Source organism: Clupea harengus, chromosome 24 (genome assembly GCF_900700415.2).
Source record: "Clupea harengus chromosome 24, Ch_v2.0.2, whole genome shotgun sequence".
Taxonomy (NCBI): domain Eukaryota; kingdom Metazoa; phylum Chordata; class Actinopteri; order Clupeiformes; family Clupeidae; genus Clupea; species Clupea harengus.
Genome location: NC_045175.1, coordinates 17449950 through 17469949, shown reverse-complemented (window position 1 = coordinate 17469949; position 20000 = coordinate 17449950). Strand labels below are relative to the sequence as shown.

At 42.4% G+C, this 20000-nt stretch overlaps 2 protein-coding genes across 3 annotated transcripts in view; both read right to left on the bottom strand.

Annotated features, from left to right (window-relative positions):
- LOC105891050 (complement C3-like) overlaps nucleotides 1-6200 on the bottom strand; it is a 29366-nt gene extending 23166 nt beyond the window's left edge. Inside the window, exons 1-8 of the mRNA XM_031562075.1 lie at nucleotides 6008-6200; nucleotides 5198-5393; nucleotides 3036-3204; nucleotides 2807-2877; nucleotides 2508-2596; nucleotides 820-902; nucleotides 542-629; nucleotides 25-127 (exon numbers count right to left, since the gene is read on the bottom strand). Of these exons, the coding sequence (XP_031417935.1) occupies nucleotides 25-127; nucleotides 542-629; nucleotides 820-902; nucleotides 2508-2596; nucleotides 2807-2877; nucleotides 3036-3204; nucleotides 5198-5393; nucleotides 6008-6078 (870 nt within the window). The 5' untranslated portion in view covers nucleotides 6079-6200. The remainder of the gene's footprint in view (nucleotides 1-24; nucleotides 128-541; nucleotides 630-819; nucleotides 903-2507; nucleotides 2597-2806; nucleotides 2878-3035; nucleotides 3205-5197; nucleotides 5394-6007) is intronic.
- A 793-nt stretch (nucleotides 6201-6993) lies between these two features.
- Nucleotides 6994-20000, bottom strand: part of LOC105891051 (complement C3-like) — a 30221-nt gene continuing 17214 nt past the window's right edge. Inside the window, exons 21-41 of one of the 2 annotated variants that reach the window (XM_031562535.2) lie at nucleotides 19380-19592; nucleotides 18543-18603; nucleotides 17975-18061; nucleotides 17239-17442; nucleotides 16882-16957; nucleotides 16159-16321; nucleotides 13943-14038; nucleotides 13491-13641; nucleotides 12904-13067; nucleotides 12325-12483; nucleotides 11965-12024; nucleotides 11402-11492; nucleotides 10757-10805; nucleotides 10022-10112; nucleotides 9629-9718; nucleotides 9131-9236; nucleotides 8860-8949; nucleotides 8077-8160; nucleotides 7812-7895; nucleotides 7489-7624; nucleotides 6994-7350 (exon numbers count right to left, since the gene is read on the bottom strand). In XM_031562535.2, coding sequence (XP_031418395.1) covers nucleotides 7209-7350; nucleotides 7489-7624; nucleotides 7812-7895; nucleotides 8077-8160; nucleotides 8860-8949; nucleotides 9131-9236; nucleotides 9629-9718; nucleotides 10022-10112; nucleotides 10757-10805; nucleotides 11402-11492; nucleotides 11965-12024; nucleotides 12325-12483; nucleotides 12904-13067; nucleotides 13491-13641; nucleotides 13943-14038; nucleotides 16159-16321; nucleotides 16882-16957; nucleotides 17239-17442; nucleotides 17975-18061; nucleotides 18543-18603; nucleotides 19380-19592 — 2397 coding nt within the window. In that variant the 3' untranslated portion in view covers nucleotides 6994-7208. Of the gene's footprint in view, nucleotides 7351-7488; nucleotides 7625-7811; nucleotides 7896-8076; nucleotides 8161-8859; nucleotides 8950-9130; nucleotides 9237-9628; nucleotides 9719-10021; nucleotides 10113-10756; nucleotides 10806-11401; nucleotides 11493-11964; nucleotides 12025-12324; nucleotides 12484-12903; nucleotides 13068-13490; nucleotides 13642-13942; nucleotides 14039-16158; nucleotides 16322-16881; nucleotides 16958-17238; nucleotides 17443-17974; nucleotides 18062-18542; nucleotides 18604-19379; nucleotides 19593-20000 lie in introns of those variants that run through there. The other variant, XM_031562536.2, reaches the window with a different exon arrangement.

Below are 20000 nucleotides of genomic sequence, written 5' to 3'. Positions count from 1 at the left end.
TGTGTGAGGGCCGCTGCCACTCACCTTCACTCTCTGAATGGAGCCCACTTGCCTCGTGTCTGTCCCAACTCCTTGCACCGCAAACACCACAAACCCAACTCCTGTCACGTCCATCCTATCCATGTACCTTTAACACACATATCAAAACACATGTCCATCCTATCCATGTACCTTTAACACAAATATAAAAACACATGTCCATCCTGTCTAAATACCTTTAACACACATATCAAAATACACAGGCTGGTCCACACTTATTAACTATATTTCTAACTAGCCATCAGGTTAAACAACTAGCCAACTAGCCATCTGGCAAAACAAAACTCCATTCATCCATCCATATGGCAATCCATCTCTCTATCCATATACCGACCGATCTACCTACCTACCTATCTATCCATCTATATATATATCTCTCTTCATTCATGTGTCTTGTCATTAAAGAATACTTTAGTACATTGTATAGGTTAAACAAAGAAACAAACAAAAAAAGCTAGCTAAAACTGGAAACCATGAACAATAGCAATAAATCAAAACATACCTGGCACTGATATTCACTATTAGCTCCTCGTCATCAATGTAAAAGTAGGGCTTTTGTGGCGTCAAAGTGACCTCGATTCGGGGTAAAACTGTAGAAAGAAATATTTCATTTATTTCCATCATGGGAGTCAAACATGTACTGACACCAGTTAAGAGTACTGCTTTAGACAAACCTGCCATCTTTACTGTAGGTATAATGTTGTTTTATAAATATCACTTTCTTCACACACTTGAAATAAATGTGTTAGCTATTGTAGCTTAGCATTTTTTTTAACTCACCATAGTGCTCCACATCAAAGTCATAAGACAAGTTCCTCTGTGGTGTGCTCCTAAATCTTGTTACAATTTTCCATGTCCCGGTGCTGACAACAGCCAGATGCACAAGAACATAATGTTATAAATGAAACATGATGCTCTAAATAGATCACAATGTTCTACATGAAACATGACGTTCTACTGTAAATATGAATATGTTAGTCCGAGATAAGTCAGATAGTGTTTCGAAACTGCTGTCTGTAACAACTCAGATTATAAAAATGGACAGTTTCTGACTGTCACTGTATTTCAAACAGAAACCGATGCACTGCTAACCAAAGTCATCGCATTAAAACTTCACTCAATAGTGCAAAGAGAAATCATTTCATTTTTTTTTTCAAAAATGTTCCACACGAAATGTTCTGTTCAAAACGTAGGGTATGTAGAGTATGTGAATGCCTTGAGGACTCGAATGTGATAAAGCCCTAAAGACTCAATGTCTTTAGTTTTTCCAAGCGCACATACTGGACACTTGTGTATATTCAATTCAATTCAATTCAATTCAATTCAATTCAATTCAATTCAATTCAATTCAATTCAATTCAATTCAATTTATCCAGGCGCTTCACAGAACCCAGAGCCTGTTCCCCCTACAGCAAGAAGCAAGGCAACTGGGGCAAGGAAAAACCTTGATCTGAACCTCAGCTTCAAGGGGGGGACCCATCTAATCATTATGTAAGGGATAATGTATTGTCCGGAGGTCATTATCCAAAAATAAATCCCGACGGGGCGAACAGCACCCCGACGCACAGCGGAGGGGTGTTGTTTCGTCCTGAAGGGATTTATTTTTGGATAATGACCGACAGACAATACATTATCCCGCTCATTATACGGTTACTTGCCAAAAATGATAGAAGACATTCCTCCAACATACCTCTTTTTAATGACTTAGTTGCCATTTCGTGATTTCAGCTAAGAAATAAATAGTTCTTCAAGCAAATAGAACTTTTAAGTTTCAGGTGTTGCGTAGCAACCCATTACTTGCTGACTTCAAATTACAATGAGTCTGTTACGTTAAATGACCGGACTACTTGCGGAATGATATGAAAGATGTGAATTAGAAGCAAAAAAACCCGTTGCCAATGACAGCGGTCAATATCTTTTCGCAGTGGTGAATATCAGGAAATATTCACCGGCGAACGTTGGGATGGCCCATTCAAATCAACGGAACTTTTTGGAACATTCTGAAGAGCCGTATAATAAATCAGTATATCTAACCAGTTTTTAAAAGGCAGGCCCAGTCACAGGGCTCGGACTACATCCATCTGGAGCAGTGGTTCTTAACCTGGGTTCGATCGAACCCCAGGGGTTCGTTGAGTCACTCTCAGGGGTTCGGTAGGGGTCAAGACACACACAGTATAGCCCGGTTCACACTAGCAATGTTGGGTCGTTTTTATATATACCTATGTTTTGAAGAAATCATATTTTATTTTTCCAATTACGAAGGGTTCGGTAAATGCACTGATGAAGCTCGCAGGGTTCAGTACCTCAAAAAAGGTTAAGAACCACTGATCTAGAGGGAAACCTTTAATCTTCTACATATATGCCACTTGTGCATGAATGTTTTTAGTTAGAGGAAATATACAAAAACATAAAGGCATGTCAGACTCCCTAAAAAAGTCTAAAAGGATTCCCGGGAGAGCTCAACAGACCTGCTGAAGGTCGGGACTTTGTACTCTCCAGAGCAAATGCCTTTGTGTGGGGTTAAAGCCTCCTGATGTACCACAATTCCCTCAGGGTTCTAGGAGAACACACAAACATCAGCAGAATTATGGGGAGTATCTATAGTTGTTTGTATTGAAATATTTTAAAGCTTTAGAACATTCTACAACACACAGGGCTCATAAAGGCATTTGTTTCAGCAGCATATTTTCAGCCTGGAGAACTGAACCCAGACTTCTGGTGTTGGCAGCACCACTGCACTACTTGAGCAACAGAAACAGTGTCTTACCATAACGTCCACGGTAATCGGCTCTTCTGAAGGCTTCAGAGAAAGACCCAGGGCATAGATTCTGTACAGAACTGGAGAAAAAAATGGATCTGGGTTCTGGCTCTGCAGTTTTTCGTTTATTCATATTAACCAGCTTTACTGTATTTTTTCATAACCAGCTGTGCTGTGTTTAAGTGACCAGCTGTGCTGTGTTTAAGTGACATGCTGTGCTGTGTTTAAGTGATCTTGCCTGTGCTTGAAGGTGTGTATATGGTCTTGTCTGTCTGCACAAAGATGTATCCAGACTGGAAGGAGACCAGCACCACTCTCTCCAGCAGGTGGCCTGGGAACTGGGCTTGCAGGTAGACGTACTGGTTCAGGGTGTCGTCTTCCACAAAGACACCATTTCCAGTTTGGATCTGGCCGACAGAGAACAGGAGCAATGTGCTGTTTGTCATAAGAGTATATTTGTCTTTAACAAAAGGGAAAAGCGTCCCTTTCTTAAGAGATCAAAGCATTGATACACAACAGTGATTTAGCCTTTAACCGGATGAATATCTCATGCCGTCCCAATACCATCACAACTCTCAGCGAGAGTGAGGTCTCCAAAATCCTAACAGGTAGCCGTCCAACTACTTGCCCGCTGGACCCCATCCCATCCAATATCCTTCAAGCCATATCGCCTGCCGTCTTACCGGCACTAACACAGGTGATTAATGCTTCATTTAATTCTGGAACATTCCCTTCTTCATTTAAAGTGGCTCGGGTAACACCGCTGCTGAAGAAGCCGTCTCTCGATCCCACTCAGGTGGAAAACTATCGACCGGTCTCACTTCTCACGCTCCTATCAAAAACCATTGAGAGGGCAGCTTCCAAACAGGTCACAGAGTTCCTATCAAGGAACAATCTCCTCGATCCAAACCAGTCTGGATTCAAAAGTGGTCACTCCACCGAAACAGCCCTGTTGTCTGTGACAGAGGCCTTGAAAACAGCTAGAGCAGCAGCTCAATCCTCAGCTCTCGTCCTGCTTGATTTATCAGCTGCGTTTGATACAGTCAACCACCGCATCCTTCTGTCCATACTGTCAAGTATGGGCATTTCTGGCAAGGCGCACTCCTGGTTTGAATCGTACCTCACTGGGCGCTCGTTCAAGGTGTCATGGCAAGGTCAGCTGTCTGTACCTCACCACCTTACCACAGGGGTGCCCCAAGGCTCGGTGATGGGACCACTTCTCTTTGCCATTTACACCACTTCGCTGGGCCCTATCATCCGCTCGCATGGTTTTTCCTATCATTGCTATGCCGATGATACTCAACTGTTTCTGTCTTTCCCTCCTGAGGACACCACTGTCTCGGCGCGGATCTCGGACTGTCTTGCTGATATATCCACATGGATGAAAAACCACCACCTTCAGCTGAACCTGGCCAAAACGGAACTGATTGTCTTTCCAGCCAAACAGGCCATCCACCACAACATCAGCATCAATATTGACTCCTTGTCTCTTGTTCCATCCAAAACAGCAAGAAACCTCGGGGTCATTATTGATGACCAACTGACTTTCACGGACCACATTGCCTCTGTCTCTAGGTCCTGCCGCTTTGCGCTATTCAACATCCGCAAAATCAGGCCGTACCTAACCCAGTATGCCACCCAGCTGCTGGTGCAAACCTTGGTGAATTCCCGCCTTGATTACTGCAACGCCCTCCTAACGGGCCTGCCGGCTTGCGTGGTGAAACCACTACAAATGATCCAGAACGCGGTGGCGCGTCTGGTGTTCAACCAACCGAAGAGGGCACACGTCACCCCGCTTCTTATTGACCTCCACTGGCTGCCTGTAGCCGCTCGCATTAAGTTCAAGTCACTTATGCTTGCCTACAGAGTGCTTGATGGTTCTGCTCCCACCTACCTAAATGCTCTTGTAAGGGCAAATGTTACACCCAGGATGCTGCGCTCTTCTAGTGAGCGTCGTTTGGCAGTGCCGTCTGTGCAAGTACGGCAGTCCAGACTATTCTCATTTGTAGTTCCACGTTGGTGGAATGAACTACCCAGCACTACCAGAGCAGGGGCGTCCCTCTCTACCTTTAAGAAGCTCTTGAAGACCCAACTCTTCAGAGAGCACTTCCCGTCCTAACTGGCACTTCGACTAGTGCGTAACTTGCAATTACAGCAGTTACATTTCTGCACTTCTTTCTTTCTTTTTTTATTTCATTTTGTTATATTTCTTATGTAAAGTAGTATTTATTTACTGTTACACCAGGTTCTATTGCTCGTAGCTTGAATATTCTCTCCCTTGTACGTCGCTTTGGACAAAAGCGTCTGCTAAATGACTAAATGTAAATGTAAATGTAAACCATCGGAACACCTGACAGCCAATCAGAAACAAACATCATCCATCAGCGTGGTATAACTCACTGTAATTACTGCCAGTGCTTGATTGTCGTTGTCCGGGCTGAGGTGCACAGTCGTGTGGGCAAGGTCCCTGGCCCTGCGCGGGTAGTCTTTCACCGTCACCGTGACGTCAAAGGCATTACCAGTGTAGTCCTGGGCCTCCACAAACACCTTCTCTGGGCCGCCCACCCTCAGGAGGTTAGGAGCTGACATCACATAGCTGAGGGGGTCAGAGTTGAAAGGTCAAAGGTTAATCAGGTAAAGTATGCAATATCTCTTGTATATGGCTGATTGTGCCTAGTGTGTGACTGAAGGCGTTACCAGTGCAGATCATCACACAGAAATGTCATTTTTTGCATAGCATTAGAAAGAGAAAACATTGCAAATATATTCGTACATACAGTTAATACACAGCCATCTGTGTGTCTAACCTACTCACAGTGTGTATTTGTGTGTGTGTGTGTGTGTGTGTGTGTGTGTGTGTGTGTGTGTGTGTGTGTGTGTGTGTGTGTGTGTGTGTGTGTGTGTGTGTGTGTGTATACGTGTGTGTGTGTGTGTGTGTGTGTACGTGTGTGTGTGTGTGTACACACAGTTAATACACAGCCATCTGTGTGTCTAACCTACTCACAGTGTGTATTTGTGTGTGTGTGTGTGTGTGTGTGTGTGTGTGTGTGTGTGTGTGTGTGTGTGTGTGTGTGTGTGTGTGTATACGTGTGTGTGTGTGTGTGTGTGTGTACGTGTGTGTGTGTGTGTACGTGTGTGTGTGTGTGTGTGTGTGTGTATGTACGTATGTGCGTGTGTGTGTGTGTGTGTGCTTGTTAGCAGTGTACTCACAGCGGGTTGCATTGCGTGAGAGAGGGAAGACACAGAGCCACCGTAGCCAGCCACACCACCAGCAGGTCCATGGGAGCGTCTCTGTCTGTCCAATCCAAGTGAGTCCCCGTCTGTCTCTGCTTGTCTGTCCAAGTTAGCCCCTGTCTGTCTCTGCTTGTCTGTCCAAGTGAGTCCCCGTCTGTCTCTGCCTGTCTGTCCAAGTTAGTCCCCGTCTGTCTCTGTCTGTCTGTCCAGTCCAAGCGAGTCCCTGTCTGTGTCTGCCTGTCTGTCCAATCCAAGTTAGCCCCTGTCTGTCTCTGCTTGTCTGTCCAAGTGAGTCCTCGTCTGTCTCTGTCTTTCTGTCCAGTCCAAGGGAGTCCCTGTCTGTGTCTGCCTGTCTGTCCAATCCAAGTGAGTCCTCGTCTGTCTCTAGCTTGACCGTCTCACAGGACACTTGTGTCGAAACACCCTGGACTTTCCAAGCGCTGTTTGTGGGATTTGGTGACTCAATCAGTTCAGCGAAAATATCTCAGAGCTTCGTAGATTTACGACGTCGGAAAACCCTCTTGAGAGAATTCCATTGCACACCATGAAACAAGGTGTTGTTTAGCAAACAAAGTTAGGGAACCCGGTGTACCTGTTTAGCTTCCGATTCTAAAGCACCGTGTTAGTCAGTAGTTCACTCTCTGCATTTGTTCACCTCATAACACACCGGTCAATACTTCGGCTGGTAAAACAGGTCAAAGTTCTTTGGCCAAACAAACTGAGTATGTGCTGTCACTCACTCACTCTCCCACGCACAGTTATTCTCTCTCTTTCTCTCTCTCACACACACTCACTTATTCACGTACTCTCTCTCTCCCTCACATGTACAAACACAAATGCAGACTAATGCACACACACACACACACACACACACAAATGCAGAATAATACACATACACACACACACATACAGACTAACAAATTACAAAACACTTGACTGAAAAATGTTTCACCGAGCCCACATAGATTTCCACTGCATTTAATTATTGTATTATCACAAAATTCCTTTTTCTTAAACAAAGGTACAGAATGCAAAAAAAATGATGATTGTTTGTGATTGTCTTATGCCATTAACTCCTGTAGATATATATATATATAAAGAGAGAGAGAGCGAGAGAGAGAGAGAGATTTGCTCATGTGAGAAAACCCATTAAGAGTGGCTAGTGATGGGGAGTACATCAGTACTGGCAGCCCAATTCACTGAGTTCCTGGGCAAAGTTTTGAATGCTTCCGTATTTTTCTCTAAATTCAGGACTTTTACTCTCCCCTTCAGTGGGCCAGTATTCAACCCAGGTGCGCTCCCCGAGAACATACTGAACCCTGCACATACAAACAAAAACACAATAATTAATATTAATAAGTATTATTCCCTTTGCACTGCATGTGGTCGTATTGCTAATTCCGAACATTCCCTCTATTGGTCAGTGGAAACTACAGGGCATAACGATTCTACCTCACCTCCCATCATGCCTCATGATGTCCTTTCGGTGACCAATCAGAAGGTAGGATAGGCCTTGTTTCAGGTCTAAACCCCGCCTACAGGAAGGATGGGCCACAAATATGCGAGTATCACCCATGACTGCAGGGTCACTACCTGTTAGAGGATAGAGAAAAATTATGACTTACATTTATTTATATTTATATATATATATATAATTATATAATAAATACTAGTAGTAATAAAAGCAAAAATAAAAGTAATGAATTTTAAAATAAATAATAGCAGTAATACAAATGATTATATATAGGAGAAGCATGGGAGGAGAAGAAAGAGTGATGACCTTCTTTGACGACCCGGGTAACTCTCATGTTGTACACATCTGTGTGAGCGGTCAGATTTGTGTTCTCCACTGTGACTTTGTAAACTGTCAATCAAAAGTCACAGGAATCACATCATCATAATCATCATCATCATCATCATCATCATCATCATCATCAATATTTAATAGCAACTTGTGAATGTAAATATGTGTGCATGGCACACACAGACACACACACACACACACACACACACACACACACACACACACACACACACACACTTACCATAGTCCATGCCAGCCTCACATGCTACATAATCTCGTTCCTTGTCTCCTTCTATTTGTTCATTCTTCTGTATACTGCAGCTCTCTGCAGGTAAGTAAAAATTAATAATAAATAATTCACATATATACTAAATCCAATTTAAAGAGAACTTCTTCTTGGGGGTCAGATCAGTTATATTTTTATATATTTTATCAGTATACAGTATATATACATTAGATTCGATTAGATTCAACTTTATTGCCATTGCACAGAGCACACGTACTGAGACATCAAAATGCAGTTTAGCATCTAACCAGAAGTGCAAAAAAAGCACAAAAGTGCAGAGTATGTACATATGTATAGTGGTAATATATAAATAAATAAGATATATCCAGTATGAAATTAGATATATGCAGTATAAACAGTATTGATAGTATAACTTTGGCAGACTATGAACATGAGCAGCAATAGCAGTAGGTAGTGCAGATATGATATATATATGGTATATATATGGTATATATAGTATATGTAAAGTGCAGGTGTAAGTACAAGTGATGGTAGTAGTAGAAGTTATATACAGAATAAGGTAAGAGGCATGATATGATATAAATACGATGAATACACTATGGACAAGATATGTATATAAATATATATAAATATGAATACACTATAGGTGAGAAATGTACAGTTGTTAGTGTGTGGTGGTCCAGGCCAGGGTGGAGGGGGGAAGTACAGTCACTTATATATTATATTATATATTATATATATATATATACTTATATATTATTTAATATATATTGATACCTTCAGCACATCTGCAGACATCGTTATGGCAGAGACGGTTTAAGGATCCACTGAGCTTGTCAGGGTGGTAAAACTGCACGCAGTGATTCTCTGAAATAAAAGAAGAGCCTGAAGAACAAGACCCACACTCTTTCGTTCTCTCTCTCTCTTTATTTCTCTCTCTCTGTCTTTCTTTCTCTCTTTCTCTCTTTCTCTCTCTCTTTCTCTTTGTCTCTCTCTCTCTCTCTCTCTCTCTCTCTCTTTCTCCGTGTGTGCATGTGTGTTATCTTACCAATATCATAGTACTCATACACAGTAACTGCAGCAGGTTGGAGTAGCCCCACGTCTAGCCTCTTATGAATCCTGAAGGCAATAGTGTCTGGTCTCTCATGAGACACCTGGGAAAGAAGATTGGGAGGGTAGTCAGAAAGATACAGTATGTTAACTTAATGGTTAGTTGTTTAATCAGACAGATACAGTATGTTTACTTAATGGTTAGTTGTTTAATCAGACAGATACAGTAGGTTAACTAAATGGTTAGTTGTTTAACCAGAAAGATACAGTATATTAACTTAATGTTTAGTTGTTTAATCAGACAGATACAGTATGTTAACCTAATGTTTAGTTGTTTAGTCAAACAGGTAATCTACCTTAATCAGGTAGGTATATTATCTCACTCAAGTATATTACTTTCCTCACATACATTAGATGTGAAGGTACCTTTGCTAAGACCACATTGGTGCAGGTATGTTCCCTTAGTCATGATACCTTCCTCAGGTCAATACACTACCTTGTTCAGGTAGATGAGGAGGGAGCCTTCCTGTGACATAATGTTATCCATCTCAAAGGTCTGAATATATCTCTCTCTTCCTGAGGACAGCTGTATCAGGAAACCAGGTGAGAAATTAGGACAGTAGGGTAGCCCTCAACCAGAGGACATGGAGCAGTAGCATGCATAAAAGAGTACGTTGTCTCTTTGCACACTAGTTTCCATGACCACAGTTCTGCAGCCCTTATCTATCACAATGTTTTTGTTTTATTTCGAAACTGAATTGTGGGAACTGAAAATAAACTTTCAAGAAGTGAAAAGAACTGAAGAACTGAAAGAAGTGATCCAGTATACTGTACTTTCTTTGGGTATGTATAAGCGTTACATTCTTTTAAATATGTAAGTTCCTCGTACCCTGTTGAGATCGTTAACATCCACCACATATCCTGTAAGCTGTCCGACGCTGAGGACAGATAAGCCAGCATCCCTGTCCTCAGAAATATACCTGAGGGGAAAAAATAACCAACTTCATCAGTTTTATTTGTATTAATCAAAAGCAACTTCCAGTTTACTGCAGGTATACATTTTTCCCTATTAGCTATTAGCATTTGCTAACTAGGTAATTAACCAATGACCAGTAGCAGTTGAGCCACAGACACACCTGTCAATGGGAAGAAAAGTCAGTGCTGTCTTTTTTGTAACACACTTTACAGTCACAGCCAACCATGTGAATAATGTGATGGTCAGTCATACTGTCTCTAGACATACCAAGTGAATGCCAATGGAATTCATTGTGTCAGAATAGAATAGAATAGAATAGAATAGAGTAGAATACTCTATGCTTTGCATACAACGACATTTGGAGCTGCTCCTTTTGGTGCCATGAGGGACAACATATTACAACACAAAATACAATAAACTAAAAAAGATTAAGAGTAGAACAAAGTATAGTGGTGTGGAGTACAAATACTTCCACTGAGGTACGACTAAAGACTTGTGAAACATAATTTATCACAGGGTGTCAAATACTGCAAAGTATACAGCTGTGTCATACTGTGTAGAAATATACTAGCACAATAAGTGGTTCAAGAGTATTTTGAAGCTCTTTGTGTCACGCTATAATTCCAGGTAGTCATCTTCATGACTTACATGACATCAATCTTCAGGATATAGCTTGCGCTGGCTCCATCATGTGACACTGCACAGAAACATAAGTAAGGAATGTTAGCTATTTCTGATTGATGCTAACTGCTTACAGCCATCTGAGAGAAATCTATCACATACACCACATACTATTACATCTGTTACTTATGCTTACTTCAGTCAGAGTTTAGCACATTGGGGGGGCATCAGTTGGATTATGAAATCAGTCTGAGTTTGAGTATGAAATTAAAGTAGATGTGAGTTTAATGAGGAAATTAAATAACAGATGATGTGAACCCTATGTGATGAGGGCTGGGGGAGACATAATTGACAGGCTGCGGCTAACCGTACCTTTAGCTTGCTAACCGTATCTTTAGCTTGCTAACCTTACCTTTAGCTTGCTAACCGTACCTTTAGCTTGGTAACCTTACCTTTAGCTTGCTAACCGTACCTTTAGCTTGGTAACCTTACCTTTAGCTTGCTAACCGTATCTTTAGCTTGCTAACCTTACCTTTAGCTTGGTAACCTTACCTTTAGCTTGCTAACCGTACCTTTAGCTTGCTAACCGTATCTTTAGCTTGCTAACCGTATCTTTAGCTTGCTAACCTTACCTTTAGCTTGCTAACCGTATCTTTAGCTTGCTAACCTTACCTTTAGCTTGCTTTTCCAGAGTCAGATTAAGCCTGAAGTTGTTGCATGCCTTATCCTTATCCGTGGGTGGCGCATAGTACATGGTCATCACCTAACAGATGCACAAAGATTAAATCATTAAGCAGCACAGAACTTAAAGCAGCAGTATGGTGTTTTGGTGGAGAACTAGCAATTTAACTGTTGAAAAGACATGCATTTTGTTTCAATCTGTCCCCTTAAAGGATAATCTTCCAGAGACTTTTGGCAAAAGGATGTCACATGCTGTATGCTTGGAGCTATGACACCAGCCAATCAGACTTCATTTCAGAAGTTGATTAAAGGTACACAACATAGAAATAATGGGAACTTCTATAGATAGAACAGTTTAAACACTGATCCACATAGGGTAGTCGAGAGAGACAACTGAACAGTTTCAACACTGATCCACACAGGGTAGTCAAGAGAGACAACTGAACAGTTTAAACACTGATCCACACACGGTGGTCGAGACAACTGAACAGTACACAGAGTAGTCGAGAGACAACTGAAATGTTTAAACAAACTTCTGACAGAGGAAGGCTTACTGAAAGTGTTCCCTCTCCATTTCCCTTGGCAGTCACAGTCAGGTTCTGATTCAGCTGGAGCTACAGTGGGAAGAAGCAGAGTCTTCTGTGAATACACAGGAACCAAACTGTGCAATGTGCAGATTTTACACAAAGAATCCATTCATGAACAAAACAAACAAATCAATCAATAAACAACTAAATAGCTGTGGGCGACACAACAACGTTAACACCTTCGCACTGACACTGGGCATGTGTGTTTGTGACCATGTTTAGGCATGTGTGTGTTTGAGAGCATGTTTAGTCAAATGTGTGTTTGTGATCATGTTTAGTCAAATGTGTGTTTGTGATCATGTTTAGTCATATGTGTGTGTGGACCACCTTATCGGAGCGGCTGACGTAGGCGTTTCCCTTATTGAAAGTCCACATGATGGGTCTGCTGCGGCCAGACACGTCAATGTTGACCTCTAGGTTGACTTCATGCAGCGTCCGCATGCATCTCCTGTATTCGGCCACGGCCTGATAAACCATCAGGGTGGACTGCAGAAAGAGAAGAATGGAGCAGCATGAGGAACAAAAGCATGGTCTCAATGATGATTGTTTCAGAACTTCAGTCACTGACAACCTTTACAATTCACTCATGACTATTTTTTGTCATGAAAGTGAGGGATGGTTCCCTGATATTAAAAAGTGTAACCTTAACAAACAGAGTGATTGTACTGCATGGGTTTTCATTATTTTACCTTTAGGCTGCCTTTCGTGCAAAAACACATTTAATATAAAGGAATGCACACAGAAGTGTAAGCCTTGGACATATTACGACCAGAACCTGCCTAAGTGGACCCATAGCCCCATCACTCCCGTTTCACTAAAACACATTTAGGAGACGAGACTGTAGACTGAAGTGGAGCTGTCAGACAGATCCGGTGCAGTTCCGTTCCAAGTCGGGTCGGAACTTGCCTGAGTGGACCCATAGCCTCCTCGGTCCCTCCTCTGTGAGTTGAGCCACTGTGCAACGGTGCTGGCCCAATCAAACTCCCTCATCCTCAGCAAGGCCAGGAGGGCATAGGCCGTCGCCTCCAGTGTGTACTGATGGCCTCCAGGGACCGGCCACACCGGACCATCTGTCAGAAAACCCGATCATCAATTTCATGCACGGCTGCATATGTTATCGTTCTTGATTTCTTAATTCTTAATCATCTTTCTCTCTTGCTTTCTTAATTTCATCTCTTTTTTAAACGTTTAAACTTTATTTCTGTCAGTTGTTAGTGTCTTTCTTTCTTTTAGTCTTTTTCCTTGATTTATTCACTCTTCTCTTTTAAAGGTTTGTCCAAGTGTTGAGTCTGACAAGAGGATTGTTGATAACTCCCTTGTTAATATACCAAGTGGGTACAATAACTAAAGTAAGAAAATGTATATATAAATAATTATATAATGTAAGAAAATGACTAGAATTACAATCACATTTGTTTTCCCAGGTTGTCAGCACAACTGATAGCCATTTACAGATATGCCACCCTCAGACAGGTCACATGTTTATCACTCACCATTTAAGTTGTGTTGAAAGAGAATGTCTTTGTTAAGTTTCCCAGAGTCTGCGAGAGCATATGAAACTATGGTTACAGCGTAGGGATTCTTTAACGTGTGGATTCTCAGCTGCAGGTACTGGGAAGCTCTTCCCATCCCCCCCAAAAGACCCTGAGGAGGGAAAAAAGAAACTCAGTTATGGACGGCAACAGCAACACAGATATTTCAAACCGTTCAGTGAATATCTAATAGTGTGCTGGTACTTCCAACAGACCAGTGACTTCTTAAACACTCCGTTCTTTTTGACAACGGCAAACCGTTTCTATCATGTCCTTTGTTTCCGCTGCTAATACTGGAAAGATGTGATAAAAAAACTTCTTGAAGCACAGGCGCACTTGAGCCACTGTGAGACATTGACGTTGAGGAGCCTGAGGAGAAAAGAAGGAGACGAGTAATGCCAGTTCCTACTCACACTAACATGTCCCGTGCAGATTCGTCTCCCCTCCTGCATGGCGATGAGCACAAACGCCGTCAAAGAAGCATCACAGTCTTTTCCATACACTTTGCCCTGTGGTAACAGAGGACATTAACATCGTATTTAGATTGGGGAAGAGATACAAGCCTTTACCCAGTGTTGCTAATGGCAACTGCAAACTATTTGCATTTACATTTACATTCACATTTAGATCTAGTCATTTAGCAGACGCTTTTGTCCAAAGCGACGTACAATGGAGAGAACAGTCAAGCTAAGAGCAATAAAGAACATGGTGTAACAATAAATACTACTTTACATAAGAATTAGAAAAACGACATAGAAAGGAAAAAGAAGTGCAGGAATGTAACTGCTGAAGTGCAAGTTAAGCGCTAGTCAAGGTGCCAGTTAGGAAGGGAGGTGCTCTCTGAAGAGTTGGGTCTTCAAAAGCTTCTTGAAGGTAGAGAGGGACGCCCCTGCTCTAGTTGTACTAGGCAGTTCGTTCCACCAACGTGGAACTACAAATGAGAATAGTTTTGGATTGCCGTGCTTGCACGGACGGCAGTGCCAAACGACGCTCACTAGACGAGCGCAGCGTCCTGGGTGTGACATTTGCCCTTACAAGAGCATTTAGGTAGGTGGGAGCAGAACCAGCAAGCACTCTGTAGGCAAGCATAAGTGACTTGAACTTAATGCGAGCAGCTACCGGCAGCCAGTGGAGCTCAATGAGTAGCGGGGTGACGTATTTGCATTGTGTTGAGTTGTGTGGGCTGTTCTCTCATGTGGGAATTTGAACCTTGAGGTCACTCTTCTTTGGGAGAAGCTAGAGAGACAAGACAGATGAATGCATTGGCTTCACAGCAGCCAGGATGAAAGAGCAAGGGGTAGGGTTAAAAATGGAGAAAAATCAAAGTAAAAAAAGTTACTAAAAAATTATTTCTCTCCTTTTATGGTCCTGAATTGTTTGTAGTAGTTCACCAGTTACCTAAAGTAATTGAACTACTTGAACGCCCTTGCCAATATGAATTTAGTTGAATATTCAGCAAGCCACTGCCAAACGTACTTGTTCCCATAGTCTCACCTGTCCCTATAGTCTATCTTGTCCCCATAGTCACTCCTGTCCCCAGGGATGGATTAACGAACGGGCCTACCGGGCCCAGGCCCAGGGGGCTCATGAGCTCAAGGGCCCCCTAAGCCAGAGCCTCTGCGTGAAGTCGCTGTTATGTATCTCTTATTTGTGGTTGAAAAAGGTGTATTATGTTAATTTGCTAATGGCTTTAATTGAGTGTACCTGTGCTGTGTTAGAAAATGTGCATGTGCGCCAGGGGAGTAACTATAGACAATGCAGCCAGCGCAGAAGGTTCGTAGGCAAAGTAGACCCTGCTTTCTAAATTTTACCCGAACACATGGATGTCAAGGTGTCGCTAGTTTAATGCATCAGTGATCAAGGAGGATTTTTTATGGTCTAGCTAAGATACCTTACGCTATATATTCCCTCAAAATGGCAAACCTGTCTCTGTCATGGTTTTCATAATTTTTAGGGGGAACTCGTCAGTAGCAATATATAACACAATTGCATGCTTATTGTACTTACACTAGCTATTAAAAAAACGATTCAATTAAATGAATAATTTCTTATTTTTGTCATATACAGATATGCAATGATGATTGCTGGGTAATATGTATCTTGTTCGCCAATGTCAAGTCTCTATTTGATCATGTGACGAGACAATACGATATAGCTAGTTTAGGCGCAGAATCTGAACATCAAGACCTACAAGCTGACTGAGCACAGCCATAGGCACAGTACACTTGCCGAACGACGCCTTTCAAACATAAAACTGGTGATGCATTATTTGCTTTTCCAATGGACAGGATAGCCAGCCCATTCAGCCTCTCCTGCCCCATGCTGCTCAAATAGGTCGTAATCAGTTTCAATTTGGAAAAGAATCACTCGGCTGTTGCCCTGTCACATGTAATGTCAGAAATAGCAGGGCAGTGCACCGAAGGTGGATGTTACGGAGTAAACTTTGAGCTGTTTACTTTCCCAATACAATAGCCAAAGTATCTAATTCAACCGTTAAATCTAACACATTGTTGGTAAAATATATATATACGCCTAATGGTGTTTGTGTGTGCGTGCGTGTTTTGCGAGTGCAACATGTTTTTTTCGTGAAAGGGGGGGGGGGGGGCATTTTTCATGTCTCTCAACTCACCGTGCTTTCCATAACATAGGTGATTGGTGTAGACTCTTTGAAAGATCCATTCGGCTGCTGAGTGTTGAGGACCAGCCACTGGAGGGCGCTGCACACCACCTCCTCCTCAATGCTGATGATGTCATCAGCCATGGACAACATTCTGACCACAAAGGCTGTGAGCCTAGAGACAAAAGAAAAAATAAATGTATTAAACGTTTGTCGTTGTGTCACACATAATCTATAATTTGTCATTCTGGAAAGGTGGTGTGAGGGACCGGGCAGTTATATTATATTATTATATACTACAGATAATACACCAGTCTATTATATACTACAGATAATACACCAGTATATTATACACTACAGATAATATACCAGTCTATTATATACTAATACACCAGTCTATTAGTCACTACAGACAATACACCAGTCTATTATACACTACAGATAATATACCAGTCTATTATATACTAATACACCAGTCTATTATACACTACAGACAATACACCAGTCTATTATACACTACACTACTGCTGCTCTAACAGGCTGAGTAAGACATGTTACACAGTGTGGGGATATAAATGGATGTGATTGTTTGATACATGCTTCTGATTTATCATTCCAAATTAGAATGTCATGATGTCAATGTCACACTGCTGGCAAGAAAGTGTCAGAGCTGTATCGTGCAGGTTGATCCCATTGCTCTGTGACCAGAAGCAAGGATAGCTGAGAGTGGCTAACCAGATGCTGCTAGGAGACTTCCGGAAAGCCCCGAACGAGCCGTCAGGTTTGCGGAAGCCGAGCTGCTGCTGGTAGCCTGAGTGACCAAATTAGATTAAATTCAACACAAACAATAACATACTGACTGCACCTCTTCAGTAAATATTTAAGTAGACTTATCATGTCTTACATCCTAAATGCAACAAACTCTACACTTATTATTACATTAATTCAAAATATTTAAGCAAAGTTTTACTTCAAGAACTCACAGATAGCTAAAATGCTAAATTCTAAAAGAGAATACAAAATATGTTGTTTTGGAGCACTGCAATATTGGTCATATAGTGCAACCAGTTGTTGAGTTTGGGAAACATTTACCCATTCGGATGTATCCCACTGCCTCAGCTCTTTTTTGCACATCCACTTTGTCCCACTGATTGGTATGGTCCAAATAATGAGTGGCAATAAGGGGCATCGCCATGGTGACCAAGTTCTCTTCTCCGTTCCCATAGGGAATGTTAAGGAGAGAATCCATAGACTCTCCACTGATCGCGTTTACTATGAAATCACTCAACTCCTGGCCTGTACCAAGAAAAAAGGATTGGTGACACAGGCAAAACAACATGGTCATGCACTTGTGTGGTGGTGGCATTCGATCCTGAGCTTACCAATAATGTAGACTACACTACCCAAGAATCTCAGCTGATGCTAAAACAGATCCATGCTAGAATAAGCAGCTACCTGGGCTGTTCTGAAAACTGTTCATCAGCAGTTAAAAATGCATTGCCCAATTAGCTCCCCCCCTACAGACTAGAAATGCTGTTTTAACATGTCTCAGCTCGAAGGCAAGGCACAAAGCATGCTCTGCTTGTCTGGGTTGTCTCACTAGCTCTGCGTGTGTGTGTGTGTGTGTGTGTGTGTGTGTGTGTGTTCTGGTGAATCAGTGCGTTACCTTGCACTCGTGTGTGTGTGTGTGTGTGTGTGTGTGTGTGTGTTCTGGTGAATCAGTGCGTTACCTTGCACTCGTGTGTGTGTGTGTGTGTGTGTGTGTGTGTGTGTGTGTGTGTGTGTGTGTGTGCGTGTGTGTGTGTGTTCTGGTGAATCAGTGCGTTACCTTGCACTCGTATGTGTGTGCTCGCCGGGGTGTTTGGCACCTGCCGTCTCAGATGTTCAAACTTGATTTCCTGTCTCTGAGCCCCACCTGTTACCAAAGAGACACAAAGACACAATTGAAGCTGCCAGAATTTTTTTTAAACAATATTTTTCTTTCTTGCTGTCTCTCCCTCTCCCTCTCCCTCCCTCCCTCCCTCCCTCCCTCTCTCCCTCTCCCTCTCCCTCTCTCTCTCTCTCTCTCTCTCTCCCTCTCTCTCCCTCCCTCTCCCTCTCCCCCTCTCCCCCTCTCTCTCTCTCCCTCTCTCCCTCTCCCTCTCTCTCTCTCTCTCTCTCTCCCTCTCTCCCTCTCCCTCTCCCTCTCCCTCTCTCTCTCTCTCTCTCTCTCTCTCTCTCTCTCTCTCTCTGTTTCTCCTTCACAGTGTTCTCCCTTCCATGATGAGAGTAAACACTATCAGAGGAGTACTCAGACTAATGCCACTGGATTCCTGTGCTTCAACAAGTATTCTAAAACCAGTAAAATGCCTCAAATTATAACCTGTTTATTTAAGAAAGAAGTCCAGTATACTCACCATGCAAAGATGGATTGAGTGGAATTTGAGTGACCTGGATCTTTGTCAATACTCCCTCAGGCTGAAAGACAGAAACACCAATCACAGTGATAAGAGCAACATTGTGGGAGATGCCATCACGCTGTTATATCACTAGTAATTTACATGTGACAACTACATAACTATTACTACAACAACAACAACAAAAACTATGACAATAATGTGGTTGGCAACAAGCATGTTGTGTATATGTGCAGTATGTGTATGTGTGTGTGTGTGTGTTTGTGTGTGTGTGTGTGTGTGGTATGTGTATGTGTGTGTGTGTGTGTGTGTTCCGGTTGGCGTACGTGACATAGTTGTGTGCCAGAATGCAGTGTGAATGCTAGAGTAGGTGACTTGATTGTTTAATTCCATGTAAATGTTCAAATTTGAAATGCCCTGGGTTTCCCTCTTTGGTTAGCGTGTATCTATCTCCTAGCGATTAGAGTCAGTGCGCTGTGGTTCATAGCCCAGTGTGGCTTTCCCTGATATTTTGGTGTCCCTACCCTTGCTCTCTGTCTTGTGCCTGCATATATGCCTGAGTCTATCTGCTAATTTGTATCAGTGTTTGAATGCTTGTGCCTTAGAGTAACGGAACGGCAAAGAAGCCAAAGACACAACTAACTCTGCGTGATCACTACAATAACAACAACAACAACAATAGTAATAATGATTACAAATAATAACAGCAATAATAATAATAATTATAACAATAATAACAATAATAATAATAATAATAATAATAGTTAAAAAGATAAGAACTACCCCAAGTCATTGTTGTGTTTGTTTATGCTATGCTAGACCTATGATGGGACTCACCACCACGCGCAGTTCCTTCTTGATGCCGTCGCTATAGAATGTGTCGAACACCGCCGCCTTGACCTCAATCGTGTGTGAGCCGAGCACCATGGGGATGATGATGAAGGAGAGGTCGCGTGATGTCATGCCCTCCAGTTTCACCGTGGTCTGGTAGCTGCCCCTTTTTGAAGCCACGCTGCAGACGTGCTCCGTCTCCAACAGCTCCACACGCACCTATGACAGGGACCACAGAGACATTCGGGACACACTCGTGCTCCGTAACTATCAACTCCACACACACACACACCTATAACAGGGACTGGAAACATTATGAAGACACACTCAACCTCTCTAATGTCTCAATTAGTTTCACATGCACCCAACAGATAAACACCTTTGGTAGGGACAGGAAAGACTCACTATGGGGACAGGAGAGACTATGGGGAAAGGAGAGACTATGGGGACAGGAAAGACTATGGGGACATCAGGGACTATGGGGACAGGTGAGACTATGGGGACACATGGGACAAGAGAGACAATAGGGACACGTGCATGATACACTCCAAACACTTATTATTCTTTTTTTTGGTGGGGGGGGGGGGGGTCCTTTTTGCTGTTAATGAAGGGATCTTAAAGTTGACA